This window comes from Pteronotus mesoamericanus, unplaced genomic scaffold (genome assembly GCF_021234165.1).
Source record: "Pteronotus mesoamericanus isolate MK-2021 breed Mesoamerican mustached bat unplaced genomic scaffold, CSHL_Meso_final contig_65, whole genome shotgun sequence".
NCBI classification, from domain to species: domain Eukaryota; kingdom Metazoa; phylum Chordata; class Mammalia; order Chiroptera; family Mormoopidae; genus Pteronotus; species Pteronotus mesoamericanus.
This window is the reverse complement of record NW_026555228.1, coordinates 8,361,914-8,388,718: the sequence shown is the minus strand read 5'-3', so window position 1 is coordinate 8,388,718 and position 26,805 is coordinate 8,361,914. Positions and strand designations below refer to the sequence as shown.

Here is a 26,805-nt window from a genome sequence, read left to right as displayed (position 1 = left end):
ATTAAAGCACCACAACAAAAATTACTGGACAAATAGCTCCTAGATTTAAAGAAGCAAAGAATAAAATGAGCCACATGCAGGAGCCAGAATGGGGCTCCATGTCTATAGCTTCCATGATATCTAGGTTCTATGTTTCTTTTGTCAGTGTTAAGATTCCCAGGGGGGAAAAAAAACACCCTGATTTAGGGAAGTTATGCCACAGGTCTCTAACCCTGACTCAGCTAGAACCAGGGGACAGGGCAACTAAATGCATTGTGAGACAGGCAGCTGCCCCAGTTTCTATGTACTCTATTATACCATTTTATGCAAAAAAAAAAAAATTTAGGAGGGAAGATCAAGATACTTTAAAAAACTATAGTGGACATTTTAATTTTATTCTATTTTTTTCTTACAAACTTTTTAAAACATTATGGTCTCCATATAATTATTCTTCTTTTAAAACATGACATGTATGTTTTTTCCTTAAAAATCTCCAATCTTTTAACCAGTATGTAACATTCCACAGGTATATAACATTAGAGTAAGTGTACCTTAATTTATTTAACTACCTCCCTCTTTTTGTTGTTGCATTTTTTTAATGGGATTATCAATCATGCAGATCATGCTGCCAAAAAAACTCAATTTCATTTGTGTAAACTTTTTACACATTTTGGGTTATTTTCATAAGTGAGGTTCTCAGAATTTGAATTACCAGGTTAAAGAATATTAACTCTTTTCTGACCCCTCATTAATATTGCCAAGTTAATTTTCCAGAGTTTTATCTTTGGACTCACTGAGTAAATTTTTAAGTAATTTCATCTCTCGGTAACTATTGGGTCTGGAAGATTCAACAATTTATACTACCACCTTTAAATGATGGGTGGTCCAAGATGAAAATTATGCTTCTTGACTTAGAAGAATCATATTATATGTCTTTAATATATTTTCTTTAACAAATAATTTTTATTATATGTAACATATAGTATTTTTCAAGTATGGTTAAGTTGTATCACTATGGATTGAAGAGAGATGGTAATGATTATTATAAAGTCAAGAAATGAAAACAGGCTGAAAATTTATTTTTCATTTCAAATAAATTATCTAAAATATGATATCTAAGGTGAGTTTATTGATTTTTAAATGAGTTTAATACCAAATAGAAAACCTACATTTTAAAATTTATAAATATTTCAGTAAGAATTGTGGTGCTTATTTTTGAAAAGGCCTTTTTTATAAGTAAGAAAACAATGCATTAAAATGACTTAGAATTTGTTATTAAATGGAATATAAAACTGATCTAAAGGGTAGCAGAACACACTGACTTGTCCTCTTAAACAGAGCACATGTAATCACACCAACAGTGATTCCTATCTCATTTCTCATGCTGTTTCATGATACACTAAAAACTCAAAAGCTTAATTTTTTAATCTCTCAAATTCTTGAACTTAAAAATTCAGAAAAATCCACCTTTATGTTATAGCCTGTTTAAAAACATGAGCCTAACATCTGCCACAAAAACTGACATCTTTCTCTTTTGTTTCTAGGTTATATTGGAAATCCAAATAGAAACATAAAGTTATCACATTTAGTACTTAACATAGCCAAAAAGAAGGCTTCCCCAGAGATGTCAGCCAGATACCTTATTAGCCACCTGTTTCCAGAAGAAGTCCTGCTCAAAAGTAATGTCTATGGCAATCTGTGGCATAGCATATGTGCCCTTAACTACAATAAGATCAATGCTCTCCGAGGTTTGTACATACTATGTGAGAATAACTAAATGCCAGTTGTGGTAGAGAAGGGCAAAAAGACAAATCCATTCAGTTTATGTATCCTGAGGAGAGGGAGCTCTTATATATCCCTCATTAGGGCACAATAGGGAGGTTTATGAATTGTGTTTCTTTTTGCATTTGGGTGCTCAGGGCTAATCACTCTGTTTTGAATGGCATTATTAGAACAAGAAGGCATTATTGATTGTGGCTCCCTAGTATGGACTGCCAGGAGTTTGGAAACTCAAACACCTTCATTTACTGAGGATCAAAGTTGAAGCTGCTGGGCTTTGTCAATTTGCAGAAGTGTCAACAATAGCGCAGCAGGCTAATTTGCTAGTGTTTTTCTTGTGCACATGAGCATGGCATAGTCTTGATCTGTGACATAAATGGATGAAGAAATAAAGCTTTCAAAAACAGTTCTTTAAAGTCTTACATTTGGACAAAGCAGGAAGCAGAGTATTTCTTATTTATGAATACCCAGCAGACATAGTTCTAAGCCTCAGCCTGATCTCAGGTGATTCCCACCTTCATATCACACATTTCACATCCAACAAATTTGAACAAAACTCGTGTTTCAGTCTAAGCTAAAGAGACCTGGCTTATAGCACCTTTCTTAAGCTTTTGCTAAGCACCTAATCCGACTGTTTTCAAACTTCATTTTTACTGCAACCCATTGTAAGAAATACATTTTACGTTGTAATTTAGTAACTGTGTGTGATTTTTAAAAAACTGAAGTAAAAATTTCACAAAGCAATACTTACTCTTTCTACAAGAGTTACATTCTATTCTGTTTTTTTCTATTCTATTGCATTTTTTGAAAGTGCTGCTATCACTGATTTCATGACCTAGTAATTGGTCACAGTTTGCAATTTGAACATTACTGAGCTAACCCTCAGGACAAAAAACCAAAACCCAATTCCTCTTACTTTATAGTAAAAAAAAAAAGAACACAGAGTTTGTAACCAATTTGGAAATGAAAGTGTTTATAAGAGAAATAGTGTCTTTCTAATTAAAAATAATTTTAAGTGAGGAATAAGAAAAGACTTCTATAGTTCTTTAAATATCTAGACTAGATTAATTCTTTAAAAGTAGACTAAAATATTATTGTATGTATTTCATTTTATCTCTTAATTGAATTACATTGCAAATCAAGATGTCTTTTGCAGTAAGAAATATTTAGCAATAGTTTGTCATACTATCCACGTAGGGCATATTTTAACAAATTTCCCATGAGACTCAAAGTTCTACTTCTTTGAAGAAAGGCAGCCATGTGAGTTATTTCAGCAAAGAGAATACAGTAGAATCATTGTTGTCCTGGGGGGCAGAGCCAGGTCCAAGGAAGAGGTGACAAAAAATCATATTTTACTTTTAAGGACAAAATGAATTTGGAGAATGAAAGGAGTTAGAGCAAATGCTGAGTGAACAGACATGAGAGGAGATTCCTCTACTCATAGGAGGACTAGGCTTTATGACCTCTAACATTTCTTTAGAGGTGTCTGTTCAGTATAATCTATCAGAAATTTACAGAGGGGGAAGGGACTAGTCAAGGAACATGTATGACCCGTGGACACGGACAACAGGGTGGAGATTGACTGTTGGAGCAGGGCGTAGGCTTGGAAGAAGAGGGCAAAGGGGGAAAAATGGGGACAACTGTAACAAAATAACAATAAAATATTTAAAAAAATAAATTACAAAAAATGTAGTAAAATAATAAATGCCTATTTACGCAGTACAGATAATAGACATTTTGCCTTTCGTGCTCCTAGATTTTTAAAGACTTTTTTGGCTAGTAAATCACATTTCTTTTATCATGACTCAACAAAAGTTCTTTCTTCGTTTTTTTTTTGTAGCTTTAACTTCTTTTGTTTTATTGTTGTTCAGTTACAGTCGTCCCCATTTTCCTCCCAGTTGCTCTCCCCTGCCCCATCTAACCCCTGCTCCCAAAGAAAATCCCCACCCCATTATCCTTGTCCATGGGTCCTTTGTATATGTTCCTTGGCTTGATCCTTTCCTTTCTTTATTTTTTAGAGAGAGGGGAAAGGAGGGAGAATGAGGGAGAGAAACATTGATGTGCAAGAGATGTGCAAGAGAAACGTCTATTGGTTGCCTCTCACACACCCCCAACTGGGGACCTGGCCTGCAACACAGGCATGTGCCCTGACTGGGAATTGAACTGGTAACTTTTTGGTTCACACCGCAATGCTCAATCCACTGAGCCACACCAGCCAAGGCTGCTCCCAAGTTTTGTTTTTTTATTTATTTTTTAATAATAAGGCATTATTGATATCATTACAGCTCCATCCATCATTTCTTTTCTCTCTATACTTTTTCCACCTATGTTAATAGACCCATGAATAATAGGTGATATTGTTCTTCAGTTGTTTTAATGTACATAAATAGGGTGTACAGTACATATCCTTTAGCAAATTTTTTCACTTGACATTGTTTTAGAGATCTACTTCATGCATTTTAACTGCTGGTTGGTGTCCCATTGAATAAATTAGTTTATTTTTTCTATTAATATAATTCCTTATCTTAAAATTTTATCATTTTAGGGGACCACTTCTGGAAATTAGTAGCCAAAGGTTAGAATGTCAGTAGCCAAAAGTATTGATTTCATATTAGAAAGTATTATTTGATGCTTTCTGGTGAGAGTTCACTATCAATTAAGGGCTCTTTAAAGAATGATTTATATGGAGGAAGTTAGTAAGCTTCAGATTTGCAATCAGTGAACAACCTTTACTCTTATACCCTCCCATCCATTTTTGCATATTGCAGAACTGTAAAATCTTAACAATAGGAAGTACATTACAGGTACTCTAAAACAACTTCTTACCCAGAGCAGGAATTCCTATCTCAGCTTTGACATGTAGTCACCACCCCTTGGCTTGAACACTTAGACTGATGGCAGTCCACTAAATTTTATTTATTGATTATTTTTATTTTTAGTCCACTACATTTTTTAGAGTGTTTTTTAAAAACCCTCACCTGAGAATATGTTTATTGATTTTAGAGAGAGAGAGGAAAGGGGGGCGGAGAAGAGAAAGAGAAAAAAACATCAATTGGTTCCCTACTGCATACACCCTGACCAGGGATTAAACCTGTAACCCTTGGTGTACAGCATTATGCTCCGAACAATTGAGCCACACAGCCAGGGCTAGCTCACTCCATTTTCAATGGTCTCTAATTGATGAGAAAGTTCTTCCTCTAAGTGGCTCACAATTTATCTCCCTTGAACTGAGACATGTTTGTTCTACTTATCCCTTCCAGAGCTAATTAGGGTAGATCCATCACTTTTCACATGATAGGCCTTCAAGTATTTAAAGATAGCTATTCCTTCCTGCTAGATCATCATGAAGTAATAAATACAGCCTCTACCCCTACTTTCAAGTTCAGAACCAAGTGAGATCCAGTAGGATCTGTCAGGTGGAGATAAAAATATTAGCTTTATTTTTGATCATACATGCCTAGTTCTTCCAAACTTTCTAATGTAGCTATCCCTCTATGTGGAAGCATGAGGATTGGAGAATAAGTGTTAGTCCCAACTTTTCCCCACTAAGTCTTATACTTTAACAGTTAAATATTTCCATTTCCTTCAGTGATTCCTCATATAGTTTTCTAATCTTTCACGATCTGATTCAGTGACTAACTTCAGGTATACTCAAGTTAACCCAGACTTTTCAGTGGGGACTAACTCTGAAGTGCAGCTTTTATCATTTGCACAGTTGAACCAACCCCCAAGAAATTGTTTTTATAACTAGTTTTTCAGTAAACACATTTTGGGATACACCAACCAGTTCAGCCTCCTCATTGAAGCCTGTTGAAAGCTTCACAGGTGCTGTATTTGTCTTCCAGTCTATGTTCTGTCATCGCTTTGCTCTCATGGACATTGGACAAACCTCCTGTCTATAATTTCTTTTTTGTTAGTAAAAATGTTCAACAAGATTTTAAAGCCTGATGCCAAGTCTAGTGACATACCACTAAAAGCCTTCTAGGCTACCACTTATCTATTAATTAGTCCTTTGAATGTGAAAGCTTTTTAACTTTGTTAATTTCCCAGCCTATTAATCCTATAGAAAAAACAAATGAGATTAATAAGCAAGTCCTATTGAAAAGCAACTCATGTTGGCCTGTAGTGATCAAAAAGTGTATCTGAGGCAGCTTTACTTTGCTAGTTAACACCTCTCTTCCCTACCTTGCCCTTTGCCTGTCCTTCCACTTTCTCTAAGAGTGCTCTTTGAGCTGTGTTGCTCCGTCACCTTCCCTTATGGAAGTTTTTCCTTACCTGCAAGATCTAAAGGCTCTCATTCTTTTTGTCTGTGATAAACCAAGCAGTAATACCAAATTTAGCAGTTACAACTTCTTGCCTCTAAAGTATGAAAGTATGAAAGGCACTGTAGCCTCTTGTGTGTTGCAAAGCCTTGGCATGTCTCCATTTGATATAATGAATAACATGGCATGTTTGATAAATTGAAGAATAAGAAAAGTTTACATTGGGTACCGAAGGCAGCAGAGGGTTTTCATGCTGGTTATATAGCAAGATCATGGGATGTTTTTCTACTGTGATGTAAGAATGGTGCTATTTCATATTATTATCCTCTTAGATGAAAAGATTTGTTAAGCTAATTTAATAATAGTTATAGTCTATGTGTTTTAATTAAAGCCTTAATGACCCTTTTACAGATATTGAAATAGAACTAATGTTGAATAAATTAATTTCTCTAAATGATTACTTAGTAATTTATGTTTTGGGACTTTACCACCAGAGTTTCTCCAAGACATCTTCCCAAAATGTGATCTATCAGAAAATGGACGTGACTGGAAGTTATGTATGCAATCTATCAACTGCTATATCCATAGTCTCAGATGTGGACATGGGAATTCGACATGCGAATCACTGCCACCCGAAGCAATGACCCCTTCAATAAAGTCGGAGTCAAGTGATACTGACTATAGCGATTAGAGTACTTGAATGTCAGCTATCCTACATTTTTTTTTTTTACTTTTGCATTATCCTGTAAGTTTCTCAAGTTATAATTCCAAAATTAGCCTGTTGTAGTAGCAATGTAGTTCTACATACCTGAAGAAAAAAACGATGTTCTTTTTCTGCCCACATATGAAGGGGAATTGCATGAGGAAGATGTGTAGTATTTCATCTCATGAGCAAAGTGATGGGCAAGATTGTAGTAAGAACCTCTGATTAAGAAAATGTTGGTAAATTTCTAGAGGTTGTTTTCAGTGCTGTTGTAATGTAGAATAAAAATAGTGCAGATACAGGTAGTGAGGTAGAGAGCCATAGTTGGATAGGCAAACCATAATTCTGACTTTAGGAACTTGTAGGTAGTAGACCTTCAATATTTGTCAAGTGAATCTCACTACAGAGCTTAGATCTAAGCTCCACTGTTTCAGAAGGGAAGTGCGGTTCATATATAACCCAAACACCCATGCTGGTTTTCTTCTACATCCATCAGTAGGGGATTTGTAGAATTGACATCATATTGTTTGACTTAAACATGAGAGCTAATGTTCTTTAGATTGATTCCTGATAAGAATAGTATTCTTTCAATTACCTCCTGATAATATTTTATCACAAAAGTTTGCTAAGAGTTAACTTAGAAAAGCATATCAGGAGACTTTTGGATATCATCAAAGAAAATTGAATTTAAGAATACATCACTATGAATAAAAAGAATCTGACCAGATTTAGATTTAGGTTATTCAGATTACTTCATCTAAGGTAGTCTTTGGCTTCACCATCCAGTTTCACAAATAATTTCACAAACTTCTGGTAATATAGCTAAAGTAGAAAAATAAAATTATATCCTAGGCAATATTAAATTTCAAATTGTATTTGCACATTTCAAATTTGATTTGTATTTTATGGTATCTGAAATATTCCCTGGATTAGTAGCAAAATTACAAAAACAAAAGCTTTATATTTACAAAAAAATTTAAAGATTTATATGGTTAACTCTATTATGATTGTTGTTTATATAACTTGTGAGACTAGCCCTGTTCAACTGAGATTTCCATGATGTTCTGTAATTTTAGATTGTCCAGTAGTCGCTAGCCACATGTGACTCTTCAGCACTTGAGATGTGGCTAAACAGAGGAACTAAATTTTAAATTTTATCTCATTTTAGCTAGTGAAAATTTAAATTTAAATAGCCATATGTGGATAGGAGCTACTGCATTGGATAGCAGTGTTTAGAATGCCCTTTATTAATTCTAAAGTGTTTAAAGTGGTCCCTATGGTTTGAATCATAATAATGTATACATAGCTTCTTTAAAATCGGATTGAGCAAACACTGATTGAGCAAAGCTAATTTCATAAAGGTGCTTAAAACTTTATAGTATGTTTATGTTTATTAAAATTATTGGGGTGACATTGCTTAATAAAATTATATAGGTTTCAAGTGTACAATTCTATCATATGCCATCTGGATATTGCATTTGACCACCCAAAGTCAAACCTTCTGTCACCATAGTATTTTCTTTTTATATTTTATTTTATAGTAAATTAGACCTTTTCTGTTACCAGATTTCACAGATTTATTCTTTCATTGTATTACTCCAATGTTAAACACTTTAAATGCCTGTTATAAGACTTGTTTTTGATAGTTATATTTAGTATGTTTTGTTTTCCAAATAAAATCAATTAAAATGTAAAATGTTCTTAATACAGATGCTTGGGTTTTTTTATGGCATTATTTTATAGAACTTTTATCAATAATCTACATTTTTTTTTCAGTTAATGATAACATATTTTTCAGCCAGGTCCATCAGTGTGGCAGAGTTAGAATGTTTGCTTTCTTGCTTGATAAGCAAAACAGAATAGTTTAGCCCAGTAACAACAACTTATTATCGTAGGTATCATTGTTGGTTATTGACAACTTTGGGAGTGCTTTGTCCTTCCTGGGTAACATATGTGTTACTAAAGTATAATATTTTATACTTCAGTATTTATTTAAGTATATGGTAATATTTTCATTTTGGCCAGCAAGGCTTAGATTCTCAGCCCTGGCTTTCACTTTCTCTATAACCCATATCCACATCTAGTAGAGTACAACAGTCCCTCCTTATCCGCAGGGATATGTTCCAATGGTTGCCTGAAACTGCAGATAGTACCCACTGAACCATGTGTAAGAGGTCTGTCCAGAAGGTATCCAACCATGTAATATGAAAAAGAGACATTTATTGAAGAAGATACAAGAAACATTGTACATAGGACAATGACACCTCAGTTCCCTTCAAAGTAGGCACCTTGGGACCTCACACAATTCTCCCAATCACCATCAGCTGCCGTTGTATTTTTCTGAATCTCATTAATGGTCTGAAATGTCTTCCCTTTCAAAGGCAATTTTAGTGTTGGGAAAACTCAGAAGTCTCAGGGCACCAATTCTGGGCTGTAGGGGGGCTGAATCACCTGGGTGATTTGATGTTTCCCGAAAGAACTCTGCATGAGATGTGATGCATGAGCAGGTGCACCATTGTGATGAAACTGCCAGTCATCAGTTGCCCACAGCTGCGGCCTTCTGAATCATCCGAATAGTTTGCACAGAGTAATGTTCAAGCTTAATGCAAAATTTGATGCAGGTTTTTTGCTCTACTTGCTTAGTCATTTTGAATGCAACAGCCACACAGTACACATGCTCACTCAGCAGCGTCTACTACCCCCACTGACTAGTACAGTGAAGTTGTCATTGTTCACTCAAGTGCATTCCAGTCCACAACCCTGGCTGCCAGATTATGTTGATGTTGTGCCAACTGTTCTCATTACATTAACTATGGCTGGACTTTTTCCGGACAGACTTCATGTTTATTTTTTCCCTATACATGCATACCTATGATAAAGTTTAAACCACTCTTGTACTTTGAGGTCATTATTAAGTAAAATAAGGGTTACTTGAACACAAACACTGGATAGTGCAGCAGTAGATATAATAACAACGAATAACTTAGTGACTCATGGGAGGGTTATATATGGTGTGAAGATGTTGGACAAAGGAATGATTCATGTCCTGGAAGGGACTGAGCAGGACACTGAGATTTCATCACGCTACTCAGAATGGCACACAATTTAGAACTTATGAAGTATTTATTTCTGGATTTTTCCATTTGATATTTTTGGACTTTGGTTGATCACGGGTAATGAGCTATGGAAAGTGAAACCCCAGATAAAGGGGGGCGGCTACTGTAACATTTCTTCTGTATTCTGTGAGTGGCAATATGGTTATATTCACTCTTGTGTAGCAGTGAAGCAGTTGCCACCCCTTCATCCAAATTTATTTTACCTCAGATTTGAGATGACTTTTTTTGCCATGATAAAAAAAATCTGATCATTCACTTTAACAGAATAATTGTAATCTCAAATCATTAGTAAAATTTGAAAGATTGATGAGTGATAGGTATAAATTTTAGTACACCAACACAGGTGGGCAAGAAATATTACTTTATTTTTCTGTAACAACGTGATTTCTATTTTGATTACACAACTTCCAGGTGTTCTTGCAGACCTTCCAGTCAGATGGGGCAGGGAGTCCCAGTGTGGGAACTGTGTTTCAGCCCACTTGCCTCTGTAGAACAGGGTGAGGTGCTCTAGGCAAATCCCAATTTTTTCAGGCCTGCTTTTCGGTGTGGAGGGGTGAAGAGCTATGCTCAGCCTTTCCAATGAGTTCATCCCTGTGCCTGGATGGAGCAGGGGAACCTTCCAAGCTCAGCACTGGGTTTGCCTTGGGACAGCAGTGTCTCCCACTCAGATCCAGCACACTACCAGGTGTTCCCTGCAGGCCCTCTGGCAGCGGGCTGGGAGCTGTCCTCAGCGTGGGGCTGTAATTCAGCTCTTTTCCTGCGTGTGGGCAAACCAGGCCCTAAGACCAGTAAAACTCTGCGTTTGAGGACCTGAATCATACACACCTGCACCGCAGCGAGTTCCCTGGTCAAGTGCGGCCTGGCCTGTTTCTGCAGGTGAGCAAAGTGGCTCATTTGGATTTGTACCTGGGCACTGCAGGTAGGGACTCATTTGGCCAAGATCCAGTGCTGGCTGTTGGCGAGCCCTTCCATTTCTCAGTCTTAATCAGATTCCCAGTGATTGACCCCCGCAGATTCCCCTGGAGTGCCCCTGGGGCGAGACCAGAGTAGGGGGTCCCATGGAGCAACCAGAATGCTAGGGCTCTGGTTGTCTTCCTGCTGGAGGAACCAGAGACTGGGAAACCTCTCCACCTGAGGTTGTGATAGTCTGGGGGTAGGCAAGACGGTAAGCCTGTAGCCTCTTCTTCTACCCTCCTGAAGCGGTCTCTCTTGGTCAGCTCTGTGTGCTGGGTGCTTCAGCCTCACCCTGTGATGTAGCATTCTCCCAGTGTGTCTCTTTCATGAGTTGTTAGTTGTTCTTGTGGCAGTGGGAGGTGGGGTGGGGCAAGTCTGTCGCCATTTTGTGACGTCACTCTGAATTTCTGTTTAGTCTCTGTGCGCTGGGAGTAGAGTCTTTGCCTTAGACATTCACAGCTTTTGAGTATCCCAGGCATGCGAGGAAAGAACCCAAGGCACAAATGGACTTAGGTTTGGGAGAATACCAACGGGTGGGGTTTCATCCTTTTTTTCAATTGCTTCAAAGTTTTAGGCACAGGGGAGAGGACTTCAGAATCAGGTTCTTGTAATTTTTTCTTAGCCATTAACAGCTGAGATGTCTGTCTGTCCCATCAGGTCTTTAGTCATTGGCCCAGAGCCATTCTTATTTCTGCCACAACACCTGCTCACATTGGAACAGCTCCTTTCTCTGCTCCTTCCAGATCCCCCTCAGGCTCATGGGAATCCGTTTGTTATGGCTTCATTATTTTACATCACAGAAAACGGGTTTTATCCATTTCCCCATATACTTCCATGCAGGACTGGCTACATAATTTGCAGGGCCTAGTGCAAAATGATTAATTCAGTTTTAAATAGCAGTTTTATTTTTTAACATTTTATTTAGAAATAATTTTGGACTTAGAGAAGGATTGCAAAAATAGCACAGAGAATTCCCATATACCCTTCACCCAGCTTCCCCTAAATGTAATAGTTTTCACGAACCATGGTACAATTATCAAAACTCAGAAGTTAGTATTTGCGCAATACTATTAACTCCAGACTTTATTTGCATTTCACCAGGTTTTCCATTGAAGCTTTTGCTTCCAGACTTCAATTCAAAATCCCATTTTGCATTTAATTCTCATGTATCCTTAGTCTCCTCCAATCCTTGGAGGTTTTCAGTCTTTCCTTGTTTTTTATAACCTTGACACTTTTGAAAAGTACTGGTCAGTAATTTTGTAGCATGTCTTTCAATTTGGGTTTGTCTGATGTATTATTATTATTACAATGAGGTTATGCATTCTGGGGAAGAACATCCCAGAGATGATGTATTATTATTATTACAATGAGGTTATGCATTCTGGGGAAGAACACCCCAGAGATGATGTGCTCTTCTAAGCATTCTAAGTCTTCTAAGTATTCTAGTCTTTTGAATTTTTCGGTAAAACACTTTCAAGAAAGTTCAGGACTTTGCCCCAAACCATAGAGCTGCTGGCAGCAAAGTCAGGACTAGACCTCAAGTCTCAGTTTTATGCCAGGGTTGTTAACACAAACCTATAAATCCTTTCATATATTTTTCAATACTACTGAAATATTCAGCAGTTGTCTTCTAGTATTGAGCCTGCAGGCTGGGTGATGGGCAGAAATCCTAAGAGAAAAACACTACTTTCAAATGCCATGAAGTTGAGCTCTTGCTCAATGTGCCTGCTGCTTCATGGATGGCAGTGATGATGATCACCACTTAGTGAGCCCCAGCTGTGTGCCAGGTCTCACTTCAGCATCAGCATTTCCCCCTTCTAGAATCTCTGCAGAAGAGAAGCTGAGAACCACATTCCCTAGAAACCCCTGTCTCAGTCTGGTTCTGGTTTAGAGTTTGTTGATAAAAAGAACTTGAATACAATTTGAAGGCAGGAGAAAAGGAGAAGCCATTTTTTCCCACAACCAGGACACATGGGCAGACATAAGATTTACCGAAGCTTCCTAAAGAAATCGTTAGAATCACATACTTCACTGCTGCAGATGGGTGGGGGGTAGTGTGAGGGGATTTCAAAGATTCTTTAGCAGCTTTTCAGTTATCTTTCAAAAAAATTTTTCCATCTCGGTGCTTCAAGTTGAGGTCTCCAGTGTCTGCTTCCTTGATCTTTGGTGGCAACTTCTTTGACTTGCCTTTCCTATCTCTTTTAATATTCCTGTAAACTACTAATTCCTATGTTAAAACTTTTATACCTAATATGCATAGTATGGTTCCGCCTCCCTAGCCAACTACCCCTAAGTAGTACACGAGATATTAGTGCATTTAATCCTATCAACACCCCAGGAGTTTGGTGCCATTAGAAATGAGGAACCTTACAAGTTGATTGTGCCACTCCCATGTCTAGCAAGGAGTAGTTTAATGAATATTTCAGATATTTCTTAGCAATAAAGCTGAACATCTTTGTTATCAGAATGGATATTTTCATGTGAAAAGAATAAAGATCAAGACTTTGTCTTTTATCTTTCAAATATAAAAAGGCTATTTCCATATGAAATCATTTATTTCTAGGCACTCTGAAAGCTTTCAGAGACCATAACCTGAGGGCCAGAGTTGGATAAACTCCCTTTCTTCCAATCGGTGCATTAGAGCACTCAGAGTCTGCCTTCACTTCACTTAGTTGCTGAAGCATTCATCTCCCCCTCTAGCCTGAGCTTCCCCAGGGCAAAGATTGTGTCGTTCTTCAGTGCCTAACACAGTGGTCTGGGGGTGGTAGGTGCCCAACAAACAAAGTCATTTCTCATTCATCCTGCCTTACTATGCCTGAAATTCCATCATTAGTTTGATTTTTTTTTGTTTGAGCCTAATTTGATCTTTCCCCCTGTTTAACTCTTAAGTTCTGTCTGTGTTCATCCTCTGTACCTTCATATAGCTGAACTTGTTAAATCCATCCCTCAAAGTTGGTTTGATTGGAGTGTGAGAGAGCATGAGGACTTCTTAGTCTTAAGAGAGACTTATACACAAAGATAAATGTGCTATAATGGTTACACCATCCTCTGTAATAGGATAAAAAATTTAAAACATTATGTTAAAGGAAAATTTTTTAAAAGGTAAAATTATGGCTCTCTTACATGTATAGAGTAAACATATGTTAGAGACTTTATTGAATGCATTACTAATGAGGGAACTGTTAAGCTGCCACAACCATTTTAAAGGAAAATCCAAAGAACAGATACATTTATAGATTAGAAATATTAAAATGAAAGTGCAAGTGGAGGTAGAATTGGCTTCTTCCACAGTTAGGGAAGGAGGTCAGTAGGATTGCCATCAGACAATTCATTTGTATGTCTATAGGTAAGAATTATTTTGCATTGCTATCAGTTATATACAATTTACAGAGTGGAAAATCAGAATCAGTTAAGCAAGAACAGCATGCTCTAAACAAGGTACCGTTTTTCACTGAAGAACAAATTTTTCCCTATGAGTATAAATATCCATTAATAGAGAATTGGTAACGTAAATTAAACCGCTACAACAATGGGAAAATATACATCCACTAAAAAGAATATGGCAGATATTATCTGCCAAAATAACCAACATTTTAAAGACTGACAATACAAAGTGCTGATAGAAATTGGAACAACTGGAACACCATACACAGCTGATAGGAGTGTAAAATGGCATAGTCACTGTGGGAAAATGTTTGGTATTCTCTAATAAAACTAAACATAAACCATCTATGACCCAACAATTATAAACATATTCTCAAGAGAAATGAGTGCATATGTCCACAGAAAGATTTCTAAGAGAATGTTCATAGTAGCTTCCCATACAAGAGCCCCAAACTGGAAACAACCCAAATTGTGGTGGAAATAACACTCAGCAACAAAAACAAAAAGCCACAAAACTACCCATACATGCAAAAACATGAATGAATCTAAAAAATATTATGTTGCATGAAAGAATCCAGACACAGAAGAGCTACTATATGAGTCCAGGAACGTGAAGTGTAACAGACAAAATGAATGCATGGTATCAGAAGTCAGAATAGTGGTTACCTCTGTAGGATGATATTTACTGGAAGGGGCAGGAGAGAGCCTTTCTGAGTGATGGAAATGTTCTACATATTGATTGGATGGAGTTCACACAGGGGTACACATATGTAAAAGAGCCTCAAACTGTGCTGAAGTTATGTGCAGCTACTGTATATAAATTATACCTCAACAAACTACTATTTAAAAAAATGCAGTCAAACTAAATAAACTGAATTTAAAATTGTGTTCTGACTCACAAAAGAGTATCTCTTAAGTTCAAACAGCAAATCACAGAACAGTAAATGAAACAATTTCATTTACATTATTAAAAACCATGTGTGTGGTTGTATGTAATATGTGAATGCATCATGAAAAATGGAAGGTAGTTGTCTGGATTTGTATCGGCTATTCTGGGTAGTAGATAGGAATAAGTGTAGAGAAGCGTTATTGTTTGAATCACTTACAGTGAAAAGGTAATTTTAAAACCTGACAGCTCTGGGGTGGGGGTGGGGGATTGTAGGGTAGAAGGATCAAGAGAAAAAGAAAAAGGACTCATGGACACAGACAACTGTGTGGTGATTGCAGGGGGGAGGGGGCCATAAGGGGGATAAATGGTAATGGAAAAATATAATAAAAAACAAAAAATAAAAGGCCAATTAAAAATATTTTTTATTTATTTTTCAAGAGAGGGAAAAGGATGGAGAAAGAGAGGGAGAGAAACATCGGTGTGAGGGAAACATCAATCAGCTGCCTCTCACATGCCCTCAACTAGGGACCTAGCCTGCAACCCAGCCATGTGCCCTGACTGGGAATCAAACCAGTAACAATAAAAGGCCAATTTTAATTGAAGTAGTATTAAACAGAACATGCAGCACCTAATCTAAAAGAAGAGTGGTGAAAGGGATAGTTATGCAGATGAACTACACTGGCCCTGAGATCTCAACTGGGTATGTTTTTTCTTTTTTTTTTAGAAATTCTTTTTTTTAATTTTAAAAAAATATTTTTTTTTAGAATGGATAGACTAGTTTTTATTTATTTTCTTTTTTTAATTTTTAGTTTTTAAATCATGTTTATTCTATTACAGTTGTCTCATTTTTTCCCTCTTTTCCCTCCTCCACCCATCCCACCCTACCCTCCTTCCCACATTCAGTTCCCATTCTGTTGTCCATGTCCATGGGTCATTTATACACATTCTTTGTTTAGTCCTTTCTCCTTCTTTCCACCATTGCCCTCCTTCCCCATCCCCTTGGGTTACTTTCAGTCTGCTCCATGTTTCCATGCCTGTGGTTTCTTATGTTTGTTAGTTTATTTTGTTGAAGAGATTCTACTTATAGGTGAGATCTTATGGTATTTGTCTTTCACCGACTGGCTTATTTCATTAGCATAATATTCAACAGTTCTATCCATGATGTAGTAAAAGGTAGGAGTTCCTTCTTTATTTTCTTTTTTTAATGCATATCAATTTTATTTATTTATTTGTAAATGTCAAGATCCATTGTAAAATATTAAAAAATTTTAAATCCATTATAAAGTCTCAGCAATGAAAACAATGTGACACCAGCACAGAAATAATCTAGTACATCAATGAAATAAAATGAGCATTCTAGAAACAAATGAATATATCTGTCTAACAATGTAATATATGATTCAATTGATATTTCAAATCAATGGGGAAAATAAGGGTTATTCAACACATAAGGTGCATGGACCACTATTAGTTGAAATAAAACAAATATAGAGCCCTATTTCATTCATTCTACAAAAAATATTCAGGTGAGTTAAAAATCAATATGTAAAAGTTAAGGAGTTTTAGGAGAAAATTCAAAATAATATTTTTCTTACCCTAAAGTAACATATTAAAACCCTGAAGGTATAAAGTAAAATATTAACAATATGACTATATTAAACATTTAAGACTATATAGTAATATACATATAAAAAAGTTAAAGGACAAGTAATAGAATAAGAAAGTATTTGTAGAATTGCTACTAAATAATGGAGTAATCACCTGGAAAACAATGGAAGGATAGTGGGAGAGGAGCCTTGGTGCTGCGGACAGTGGATTCGACTCTCACACATCCCAATGGGTGAGAAGTGTGGTGGAGGCTCGAGGGGTGGGCTGGGTGCCCACGGGCACTGGCACCAGAGGGACATTGAAACGGTCAGTTAGCTTCCCCCGAGAAGAATGGGGTCTGAATCATAAACAGGGTCCCCTAAACTACAGCAGCTAAAACCAAGAAAATACAGACAAAACGCAACCCCGAAAAGCTTAGGGGCACTGTCTGCCATAGACAGGTGGCTGGGGATGCAAAGAGACATTTAAAGGGCCAATGGAAAAATTGCAGTGGCAGCCACCCTCCTTGATCTCTGGGTAGAGGCAGCAGCGGGGTGGGCTGGTGCCTGGGAAAAGACTGGTGAGGAAAACTTTGTGAAGAGAACAGACACGGAGGCCGGTAGAGCCCAGGTGATAACGCACCTCCCACTCTGCAGCTGACATCTCGCTCAGGCATAAGGGAATCAATTAACCTGCCTTTTGAGCGCTCCGCACACAGCTTGTGCACGTGTGAGCTGAGGGGTTGAGTGCAGAGCCCTGAGGAGAGATTGGAGATGGGGGCGTTGGGGAAAGAACGGGAGGAGGAACCAGGGATCCTGACTCCCTCCCCGTTCCGTAGTCCCCATTGTGGGCTGGAAAGGCGCGCCCCCAAAGAGGCAGAAGCGGGGCGCGCATGAACCAGACTGCCTGCGATTGAAACGCAGGCCGCACAGGGAGTGGATCCTTGGCCGAAGGGGTCACAGAACTGCCCAGAGGCCCCTGAGGAGAGACTAGAAACAGAGGCCTTGGGGAAAGAACGGGAGGAGGAACCGGGGAGTCCCGACTCCTTCTCCTTGCCATAGTCTCCATTGCGTGGGAAGAGTCCACACCCCCAAAGAGCCAAAAGCCAAAAAGCACACATAGACACCCCAAAAACACCCAGTGCAGGCGTGCACACTTGCGCCGAGTGACTGGTGAGCGCTGGCAAGCGTGTGTGTGACTCGCGCGGGCTGGTGAACGCTTGCACCAGCCGGCAAGGCCTCACGCAGACTGGCACCCATACAGCCTGGGAGGGAGTGCACAGAGCGGCAAGGGAAGGCATAAATTGACCCGCCTGCCCGGGATTGCGGAGCGACCCACAAATTTAGTAGAGCTGCCCAGAGTCCCTGGAGGAGAGACCAGAGACAGGATAAACCGGAGAGTCCTGGAGCTGACTTCCTCCCATTTCCGTAGTCCCCATTTGGCGAGGGCAAGCAACGCACCCAAAGAGCCAAAAGCGGGGAAAACACACAATAGAAGACCCTAAACTGACCAGTGCTGGGGAGCTCGCCGGCCAGGGGGCCAGATGAGTACGCGAGGTCGCAAATAAGCCCCCTGGTCTGGGGCAAGCACATGCGAGCCCAGGCAGGCGGGGGATCCTGCCGCGCCAGGAGCGCGCTCAAGGAGCCGGCGTGAGAGTGCAGAGAGATCCCCCAAAATAGCCCAGCCCTGACCCAAGGGGTCACAGAGCTGCTCCAAGCAGGAGTCAGACTCAGGTATTAGACTCCTGAAAGGCTCAAACAAACAACCCAAGGCCCTATAGGGTCAACAACTGACATCATCAGAGGCAGGCCCAGAAAGAAAAGTAAAGGACAAAAATACTTAACAGACTCTCACAAAAATGGGAAGAAAAAGAAGTTCCCCCCCAAATGAGTGGAAAAGGGGACTCCCCACAGAGAGAGCTCAATGAAATAGAGGCAAGGGAACTATCAGATACTGAATTCAAAACAATGGTTCTAAGGAAGCTCCATGAGCTCAGCCAGCTCAAAGATAACGATGAGAAACGGCAGAGAAACTATCAGGATCTTACAGCAAACTATATCAGCCTGGAAAAGGACATAGAACTATCAAGAAGACACAAGAGGATATGAAGACTACCATTTCTGAATTGAAGAACACAGTAGAAGGAATCCAAAGCAGGCTGGATGAAGCCGAGGATCGAATCAGTGAGATGGAGGATAAGGTAGAAAGAAGCTCCCAGAAAGAGCAAGAAATGGAAAAACGACTCGAAAAGAATGAAGAGGCATTTAGGGAAATGCAGGACAACCTGAAACGCAATAATATCCGTATAATAGGGATACCAGAAGGAGAAGAAGAGGAGCAAGGGATAGAGAACCTCCTCGAAAAAGTAATGATGGAAAATTTCCCTAATTTGAGGAGAGAAAGGCTCTCATGGGTCTAGGAGGCACAGAGGACCCCACTCAAGAGGGACTCAAGGAGGTCCACTCCAAGACACATCATCATTAAAATGGCAAATGTCAAAGACAAAGAATCCTCAAGGCAGCAAGGGAGAAGGAGAAAGGAACATACAAGGGGGCCCCGATACGCCTAGGAGCTGACTTCTCAACAGAAACACTACAAGCCAGAAGGGAATGGCAACAAATATTCCAAGCCATGAAAAGCAAGGGCCTACAGCCAAGGCTGCTCTACCCAGCTAGGCCCTCCATTAAAATAGAAGAAGAAATACGGAGTCTCCCAGACAAAAGAAGGCTAAAAGAATACATCTCTACCAAACCAGCCCTCCAAGATATGCTAAGGAGACTGGTTTAAGCAGATGAAGGAAAAGAATGAGAGAGAGAGGAACACAGGTACAAAGAGAAAAGATGAGTAAGTTTCTATCAGTAATATCTCTCCATGTGAATGGACTAAATGCCCCAATCAAAAGACACAGGGTACCTGAATGGATAAGAAAACATGACCCATACATATGCTGCCTACAAGAGACCCACCTCAGAGCAAGTGACCTACACAGATTGAAAGTAAAGGGATGGAAAATAATATTCCAAGCAAATGGGCATGAGAAAAAGGCTGGCGTTGCCATACTTGTATCAGACAAAGTAGATTTCAAAACAAAGGCCATAAAGAGAGACCCAGAGGGGCACTTTATACTACTTAAATGAAGAATCTATCAAGAAGACATCAACATTGTAAACTTATATGCTCCCAATATAGGAGCCCCCCAAGTTTATAAGGAAATTGTGGGATGACTTCAAAAAAGATATAGACAGCAACACACTGATAGTAGGGGATTTCAACACCCCACTGTCCAAAATGGACAGATCTTCCAAACAAAACATTAATAAACATATTGTGGCGTTGAATGACACACTGAATCAAAGAGACTTAACTGACATATATAGAACCTTACATCCCAAAGAAGAAAAATGCACATTCTTTCAAAGGCTCATGGCAGTTTTTCAAAGATAGACCACATGATAGGACACAAAGCAAGCCTCAGCAAATTCAGGAAAATTGAAATAATACCAAACTTTTTCTCAGACCACAAGGCCTTGAAACTCGAAATCAACCTCAAAGAGAAACTTCAAAAACTTGCAAACTCATGGAGACTGAACAGTACACTATTAAACAATGAATGGGTCAATAATGAGATAAGAGAAGAAATAAAAAAATTTATGGAAACATATGAAAATGAACAGACAACAGTCCAAAACCTATGGGACACAGCAAAGGCAGTCCTGAGAGGGAAGTTCATAGCAATACAGGCTTATCTAAAAAAGACAGAAACATTTCAAATAAAAGACCTAACACTACAACTTCAAGAACTGGAGAAACAACAACAAATAAATCCCAGAGCAAGGAGAAGGAAGGAAATAGTCAAGATTAGAGCAGAACTGAATGACATAGAGATGAAAAGAACAATTCAGAGGATCAACCAATCCAGAAGCTGGTTCTTTGAAAAGATAAATAAAATTGACAAGCCTTTAAGCAGACTCATCAAGAAAAAAAGGGAGAGGACCCAAATTAATAATATCAGAAATGAAAGAGGAGAAATAACAACTGATACCACAGAAATACAAATGATCATCAGAAACTATTATGAACAATTATATGCCAAGAAATTTGAAAACCTTGATGAAATGGACAAATTTTTAGAAAAGTGTAATCTTCCAACACTGAAGGAGGAAGAAACAGAAAGCTTGAACAGACCGATAACAGCTGGGGAAATTGAAGCTGTCATCAAGAAACTCCCAGCACACAAAAGCCCAGGGCCGGACGGTTTCCCAGGAGAATTTTACAAAACATTTAAGGAAGAGCTAACCCCTGTCCTTCTCAGACTATTCCAAAAAATCCAAGAGGAGGGAAGACTCCCAGGCTCCTTCCATGAGGCCAGCATCACCCTGATCCCAAAACCAGATAAAGACCCTACAAAGAGAGAAAACTACAGGCCAATTTCGCTGATGAACATAGATGCTAAAATCCTCAACAAAATATTGGCAAACCGCATCCAGCAATACATTGAAAAGATTATCCACCACGATCAAGTGGGATTCATCCCAGGCATGCAGGGATGGTTCAATATACGCAAATCAGTAAACGTGATACATCACATAAAGAAAAGAGAAGACAAAAACCACATGATCATCTCGATAGATGCAGAAAAAGCATTCGATAAGGTACAGCACCCACTTATGATCAAAACACTCAGCAAAATGGGAATAAATGGGGCGTTCCTCAACGTAATAAAGGCCATATATGAAAAACCTACAGCCAATATCATACTCAACGGGCAAAAACTGAAAGCTTTCCCACTAAGATCGGCAACACGACAAGGATGTCCGCTCTCACTGCTTCTTTTCAACATCGTATTGGAAGTCCTAGCCACAGCGGTCAGACAAGAGAAAGAGATAAAAAGCACCCAAATAGGAAAGGAGGAAGTAAAGCTATCATTGTTTGCAGATGACATGATAGTGTACATAGAGAACCCTGTAGACTCTACCAAAAAACTCCTCAACCTAATAAGTGAATTTGGCAAAACAGCAGGATACAAAGTCAACATTCAGAAATCAAAGGCGTTTTTGTACACCAGCAATGCAATAGAAGAAGGAGAAATCAGAAAAAAATACCATTCGATATAGCAAGAAGAAAAATAAAGTACGTAGGCATACATTTAACCAAAGACGTAAAAGACCTGTACGCAGAAAACTATACAACATTGAAAAAAGAAATTAAGGAAGACACAAATAAATGGAAGCATATACCATGCTCATGGGTTGGAAGAATTAATATCCTCAAAATGTCCATACTACGCAAAGCAATTTATACATTCAACGCAATCCCTATTAAGATACCAATGACATATTTCACAGAAATAGAACAGACATTTCAAAAATTTATATGGAACCATAAACGACCCCAAATAGCCGCAGCAATTTTGAGAAAGAAAAACAAAGTAGGAGGGATCACAATACCAGACATCAAACTCTACTACAAAGCCACTATACTCAAAACAATCTGGTACTGGCACAAGAACAGACCCATAGACCAGTGGAACAGAATAGAAAGCCCAGAAATAAGCCCAGGTCTCTATGGACATCTAATACTCGACAAAGGGGGCAGAAGCATAAAATGGAGCAATAGTAGCCTCTTCAACAAATGGTGTTGGGACAGCTGGACGGCTACATGCAAAAAATTGAAATTGGATCATCCGCTGACACCATACACAAAAATAAACTCTAGATGGGTAAATGACCTAAATATAAGTCGCAACACCATCAAAGTCCTAGAGGAGAACATTGGCAGGAAACTCTCAGATATCCCACGCAGCCATTTTTTTCACTGATATGTCTCCTAAAGCAAGGGACATAAAGGAAAGAATAAACAAGTGGGACCTCATCAAAATAAGAAGCTTCTGCACAGCGAAAGAAAACATCAGCACAATGAAAAGGGAGCCAACCGTATGGGAAAATATATTTGCTAATGATACATCAGATAGAGGTTTGACCTCCAAGATATATAAAGAACTCACTCGACTTGACTCCAAGAAGACAAACGATCCAATCAAAAAATGGGCAAAGGACCTGGGCAGACGCTTTTCTAAGGAGGAGATACAGAGGGCCCAGAGGCATTTGAAAGGATGCTCAGCATCACTAGCCATCAGAGAAATGCAGATCAAAACCACCATGAGGTACCACCTCACACCGGTCAGAATGGCCATCATAAACAGATCTACAAACAACAGGTGCTGGCGAGGCTGTGGAGAAAAGGGAACCCTAGTCCACTGTTGGTGGGAATGCAGACTGGTGCAGCCACTATGGAAAGCAGTGTGGAATTTCCTCAAAAAGCTGAACATGGAACTGCGTTTTGATCCAGGGATTCCCCTGCTGGGACTATACCCTACGAACACCAAAACACCAATACAAAAGAACCTACGCACCCCAATGTTCATAGCAGCACAATTTACAATAGCCAAGTGTTGGAAACAACCTAAATGCCCATCTGCAGATGATTGGATCAAAAAGTAATGGTACATATACACAATGGAATACTACACAGCAGAAAGAAAAAAAGAACTACTACACTTCGCGACAGCATGGATGGAACTGGAGAGCATCATGCTAAGCGAAATAAGCCAGGGGGTGAAAGACAAATACCATATGATCTCACCTATAAGCGGAACCTAACCAACAATGCAAAGATGCAAGGAAAATATGACCTGCAAAAGAAATCAACAGAGACAAGAGGGAAGGGGGAGGCAGGGAAAGGGAAGGGAAGGCGAAAGTCAAGGAACATATAGCAAGGACTCATGGACAAAACCAAAGGGGAAGAGCTGAGGGAGGGAAGGAGGGAGGGGGCAGGGGAAAGTGGTGGGGGGGAGCCAGAGACAAATGTATTTTAAAAAATAAATTAAAATAAAAATTAAAGAAAAAAGAAAGTATTTGTAATACATCAAAAAAAGGGTTAATAGTTTTTTGGGGGGGGGGTTTAGGGCAAAAATTTTACAAACATTGATAAAAAAATGGATAAATAATACCAAAAAGTCATTTAAAGCTTTTTAAAAATAATGGAAATAGGCAAGAAATATAGAAAAACAGGTTTATTTTCAACAAATAATAAAGTGACACTTAAAATAACGCATCATTGTCACAATAAGATTAATAAGTGTTAAAAATATTGGTAATACCAAGTGTTGGTGACTGTGAAAGGAACTGGATATTGATAGAGTGTTTCTTCATCTTCTTAGAACAGTCCCCTTCGCATATCTTGCAGTCTTGGTTTGGTGGAGGTGTATTCTTTTAGCCTTCTTTTGTCTGGGAAACCCCTTATTTTGCCTTCCATTTTAATTGAGAGCCTTGCTGGGGAGAGCAGTCTTAGTTGCAGGCCTTTGCTTTTTATGACTTAGAAGATCTCTTGCCCTCCCCTTCTGACTTGCAGTGTTTCTGCTGAGAAGTGAGCTGCTTGCTGTATCAGGGCTCCCTTATATGTTACTACCTCTTTCTCCCTTTAGGATTCTCTGTTTGTCTTCAATATTTGCCATTTTAACGATGATGTGCCTTGGAGTGGGCCTCATTGGGTTCCTCTTGAATGGGACCCTTTGTGCTTCCTGGACTTGTGTGACTTTTTCTCTCCTCCAATTAGGGAAGTTTTCCATCATTACTTTTTCAAACAGGTTCTCTATCCCTTCCTCCTCCTCTTCTCCTTCTGGTATTCCTATTATACGGATATTATTATGTTTCAGGTTGTCCTGCATTTCCCTCAATGCCTCTTCATTCTTTTTGAGTCTTTTTTCATTTTCTTGCTCTTTCTGGGAGCTTTTTTCCTACCTTATCCTCCAGCTTGTTGATTTTATCCTCTGCTTCATCTAGCCTGTTTTGGATTCCTTCTACTGTGTTCTTCAATTCAGAAATGGTATTCTTCATTTCCTCTTGTCTCTTATCGATAGTTTCTATGTCCATTTTCATGCTGATATGGTTTGCAGTAAATTCCTCGTAGTTTCCCTGTAGTTTTTCGTAATTCTCTCTGAGCTCACTGAGCTCATTGAGCTTCCTTAGAACCGTTGTTTGGAACTCAATATCTGGTAGTTTACGTGCCTCTCTTTCATTTAGTTCTCTTTCTGGGGATTCCTCCTTTCCCTTTGACTGGGAGGTGTTTCTTTGTCTTCCCATTATTTGCGAGACTCTTCTTTTTCGCTTCTGCTTCTTAAATTGACCTGTCTTGATTTCCTGACTTTGTGGTGTGAACTTCTATGGTAGGGGACTGCTGTATTTTCTTTCTGGATTTTCCTCTGATGATGTCTGACCTCAGGCAGTCTGTTCAAGACTTCCAGGAATCTCTTGTCTGTGACTGTCTCATTCAGCTGTTAATCTAGTCACTCTGCACTCAGTAGGCCACCTTAGACATCACAGGGTGGGGCAGAGTGCCTCCTTGGGGCAGGGTTATTGTGTCCTCTCATGCTCAGGGGAGTGGTCTGCCTGAGGCAGATGACTACTGCCATATAGGGGAGAAGGCCACACCGGGATCCCGCCCGATACACTCTCCGTTCTCTCCCCAAAGCCTCTATCCCCAGTCTCTCCTCAAGTGTCTCTAGACCATTCTGCTCCCGTTTTAGCCAGGGATCTACTATCTGTGGCTATCACTCTGCACTCAGCAGGCCGGCTTAGGCACCACCATGGTTGGGCCGAGTCCCTCTTGAGGTGGGGTTATTGGGTCGTCTCATGCTGTTGCCGCTCAGTGGAATGGTCTGCTTGAGCAAAATGGCTGCTGACATATGGGGGATGAGTCAGCACTGGGATCCCTCAGGCTACTCTCTCCATTTTCTCCCCAAAGCCTTCTTCCCAAGTCTCTTCTCAGGTGTCTCTAGCCCACTGTGCCCCTGTGTTTGCCAGAGACCAGGGTAAGTGGCTGCAAATAAAAATTGATGCGTTGGCCCTTTAAACGGCTCTTTGCATCTCCAGACTCCTGTCTCTGGCAGAGAACAACCCTGCTGCTTTTCACAACTGTCTGTTATCTGTGTACTTTTTGGGCTCTGGTGCTGTAGGCTGGAGATCCCTGCTTATGGTGTAGACCCCGCTCCTCTCAGAGGGATCCAACTGGCTCTTTCAATATCCGTGTGGTGCTGCCATCCGTGGGCGCCCTGCCCATCTTCTCGAGTCTCTACCATACTGCTTACCAGTTAAATTGTGCTAAAGCTGATTCTTCTGTCTGTCCGAGGTTATAAGGCTCTGCTCTCGCTATTGTTCAGTTGTTTGTTCCAGGTGATTTCCTCACAATTTAGTTATAATTCCAGATTGGTCCTGGGAGGAGGTCAGTGTGACTTCCACTTACTCCTCCACCATCTTTATTCAGTTTTCTAAAAAAAATTTTAAATATTTTATTTATTTATTTTGAGAGAGTGGAGAAGGAAGGAAGAAAGAGAGGGAGAGAAACATTGGCTTGTGAGAGATACATCAGTCGGTTACCTCTTGCATGTCCCCAACTGGGGACCTGGCCCGCTACCCAAACATGTGACCTAACAGGTTCCTTTCATTAAAAAACAGTGGGATTTTAGTCAGCTCTAAGTAAAGCCATAGCCAGAGATCTTATGTGACTCCAGTCTAGCACAAAAATCCTGTTTTGTTCTTGGCCCACTAGCACTGTGTCTTTCACACTGCAGGTCATATCCCATTAGTGGGCAGTGAAATCAGTTTCATGAGCTGGCACCTGCTTTTTTAAAAAAAAACTAAGTAGATTAGAACACAAACATCAGAGGACAATATTATTTTCGAAAATGTTTGTCTCAGATTTGTATCTATACTATATGTAAGAACTGAGTTGCCATGCAAAATGCATTTCTTATTTGAGTCACAATTCAGAAATATTTGAAAGCCACTGGCTCTAGTAACTCTCTAAGCTCTGCTTAGCTTACTGTTCATAAGTTCAGGGTGACTGGTTTTCACTTGCTCTGTAAGTTAGAGTGACTTGGGAAACGGTCCATGGGAAGAGAAAGACTTTCCCTTTGGCTACAGAGAGAATACTAGCCTCCCTTTAGTCAGAGGCACAAGTGACCCCCTCAAGAATTACTTTGGCATCCAAATCAGACTTGGGAAGCATGGGCTGGACCTCAGTGGATTGTATTTACTGGAAGGAACTTCACTGTCCTTATATTCCACCCATCACCTGACACTTGAAATACTTGCT

General features: G+C 39.4%; 1 protein-coding gene across 1 annotated transcript in view; it reads left to right on the top strand.

The window, feature by feature from the left end:
* The window catches only part of BEND2 (BEN domain containing 2), a 42,214-nt gene extending 35,503 nt beyond the window's left edge, over positions 1–6,711 (top strand). Inside the window, exons 14-15 of the mRNA XM_054581000.1 lie at positions 1,524–1,727; positions 6,515–6,711. Of these exons, the coding sequence (XP_054436975.1) occupies positions 1,524–1,727; positions 6,515–6,711 (401 nt within the window). The remainder of the gene's footprint in view (positions 1–1,523; positions 1,728–6,514) is intronic.
* The last annotated feature ends 20,094 nt before the right edge of the window (positions 6,712–26,805 follow it).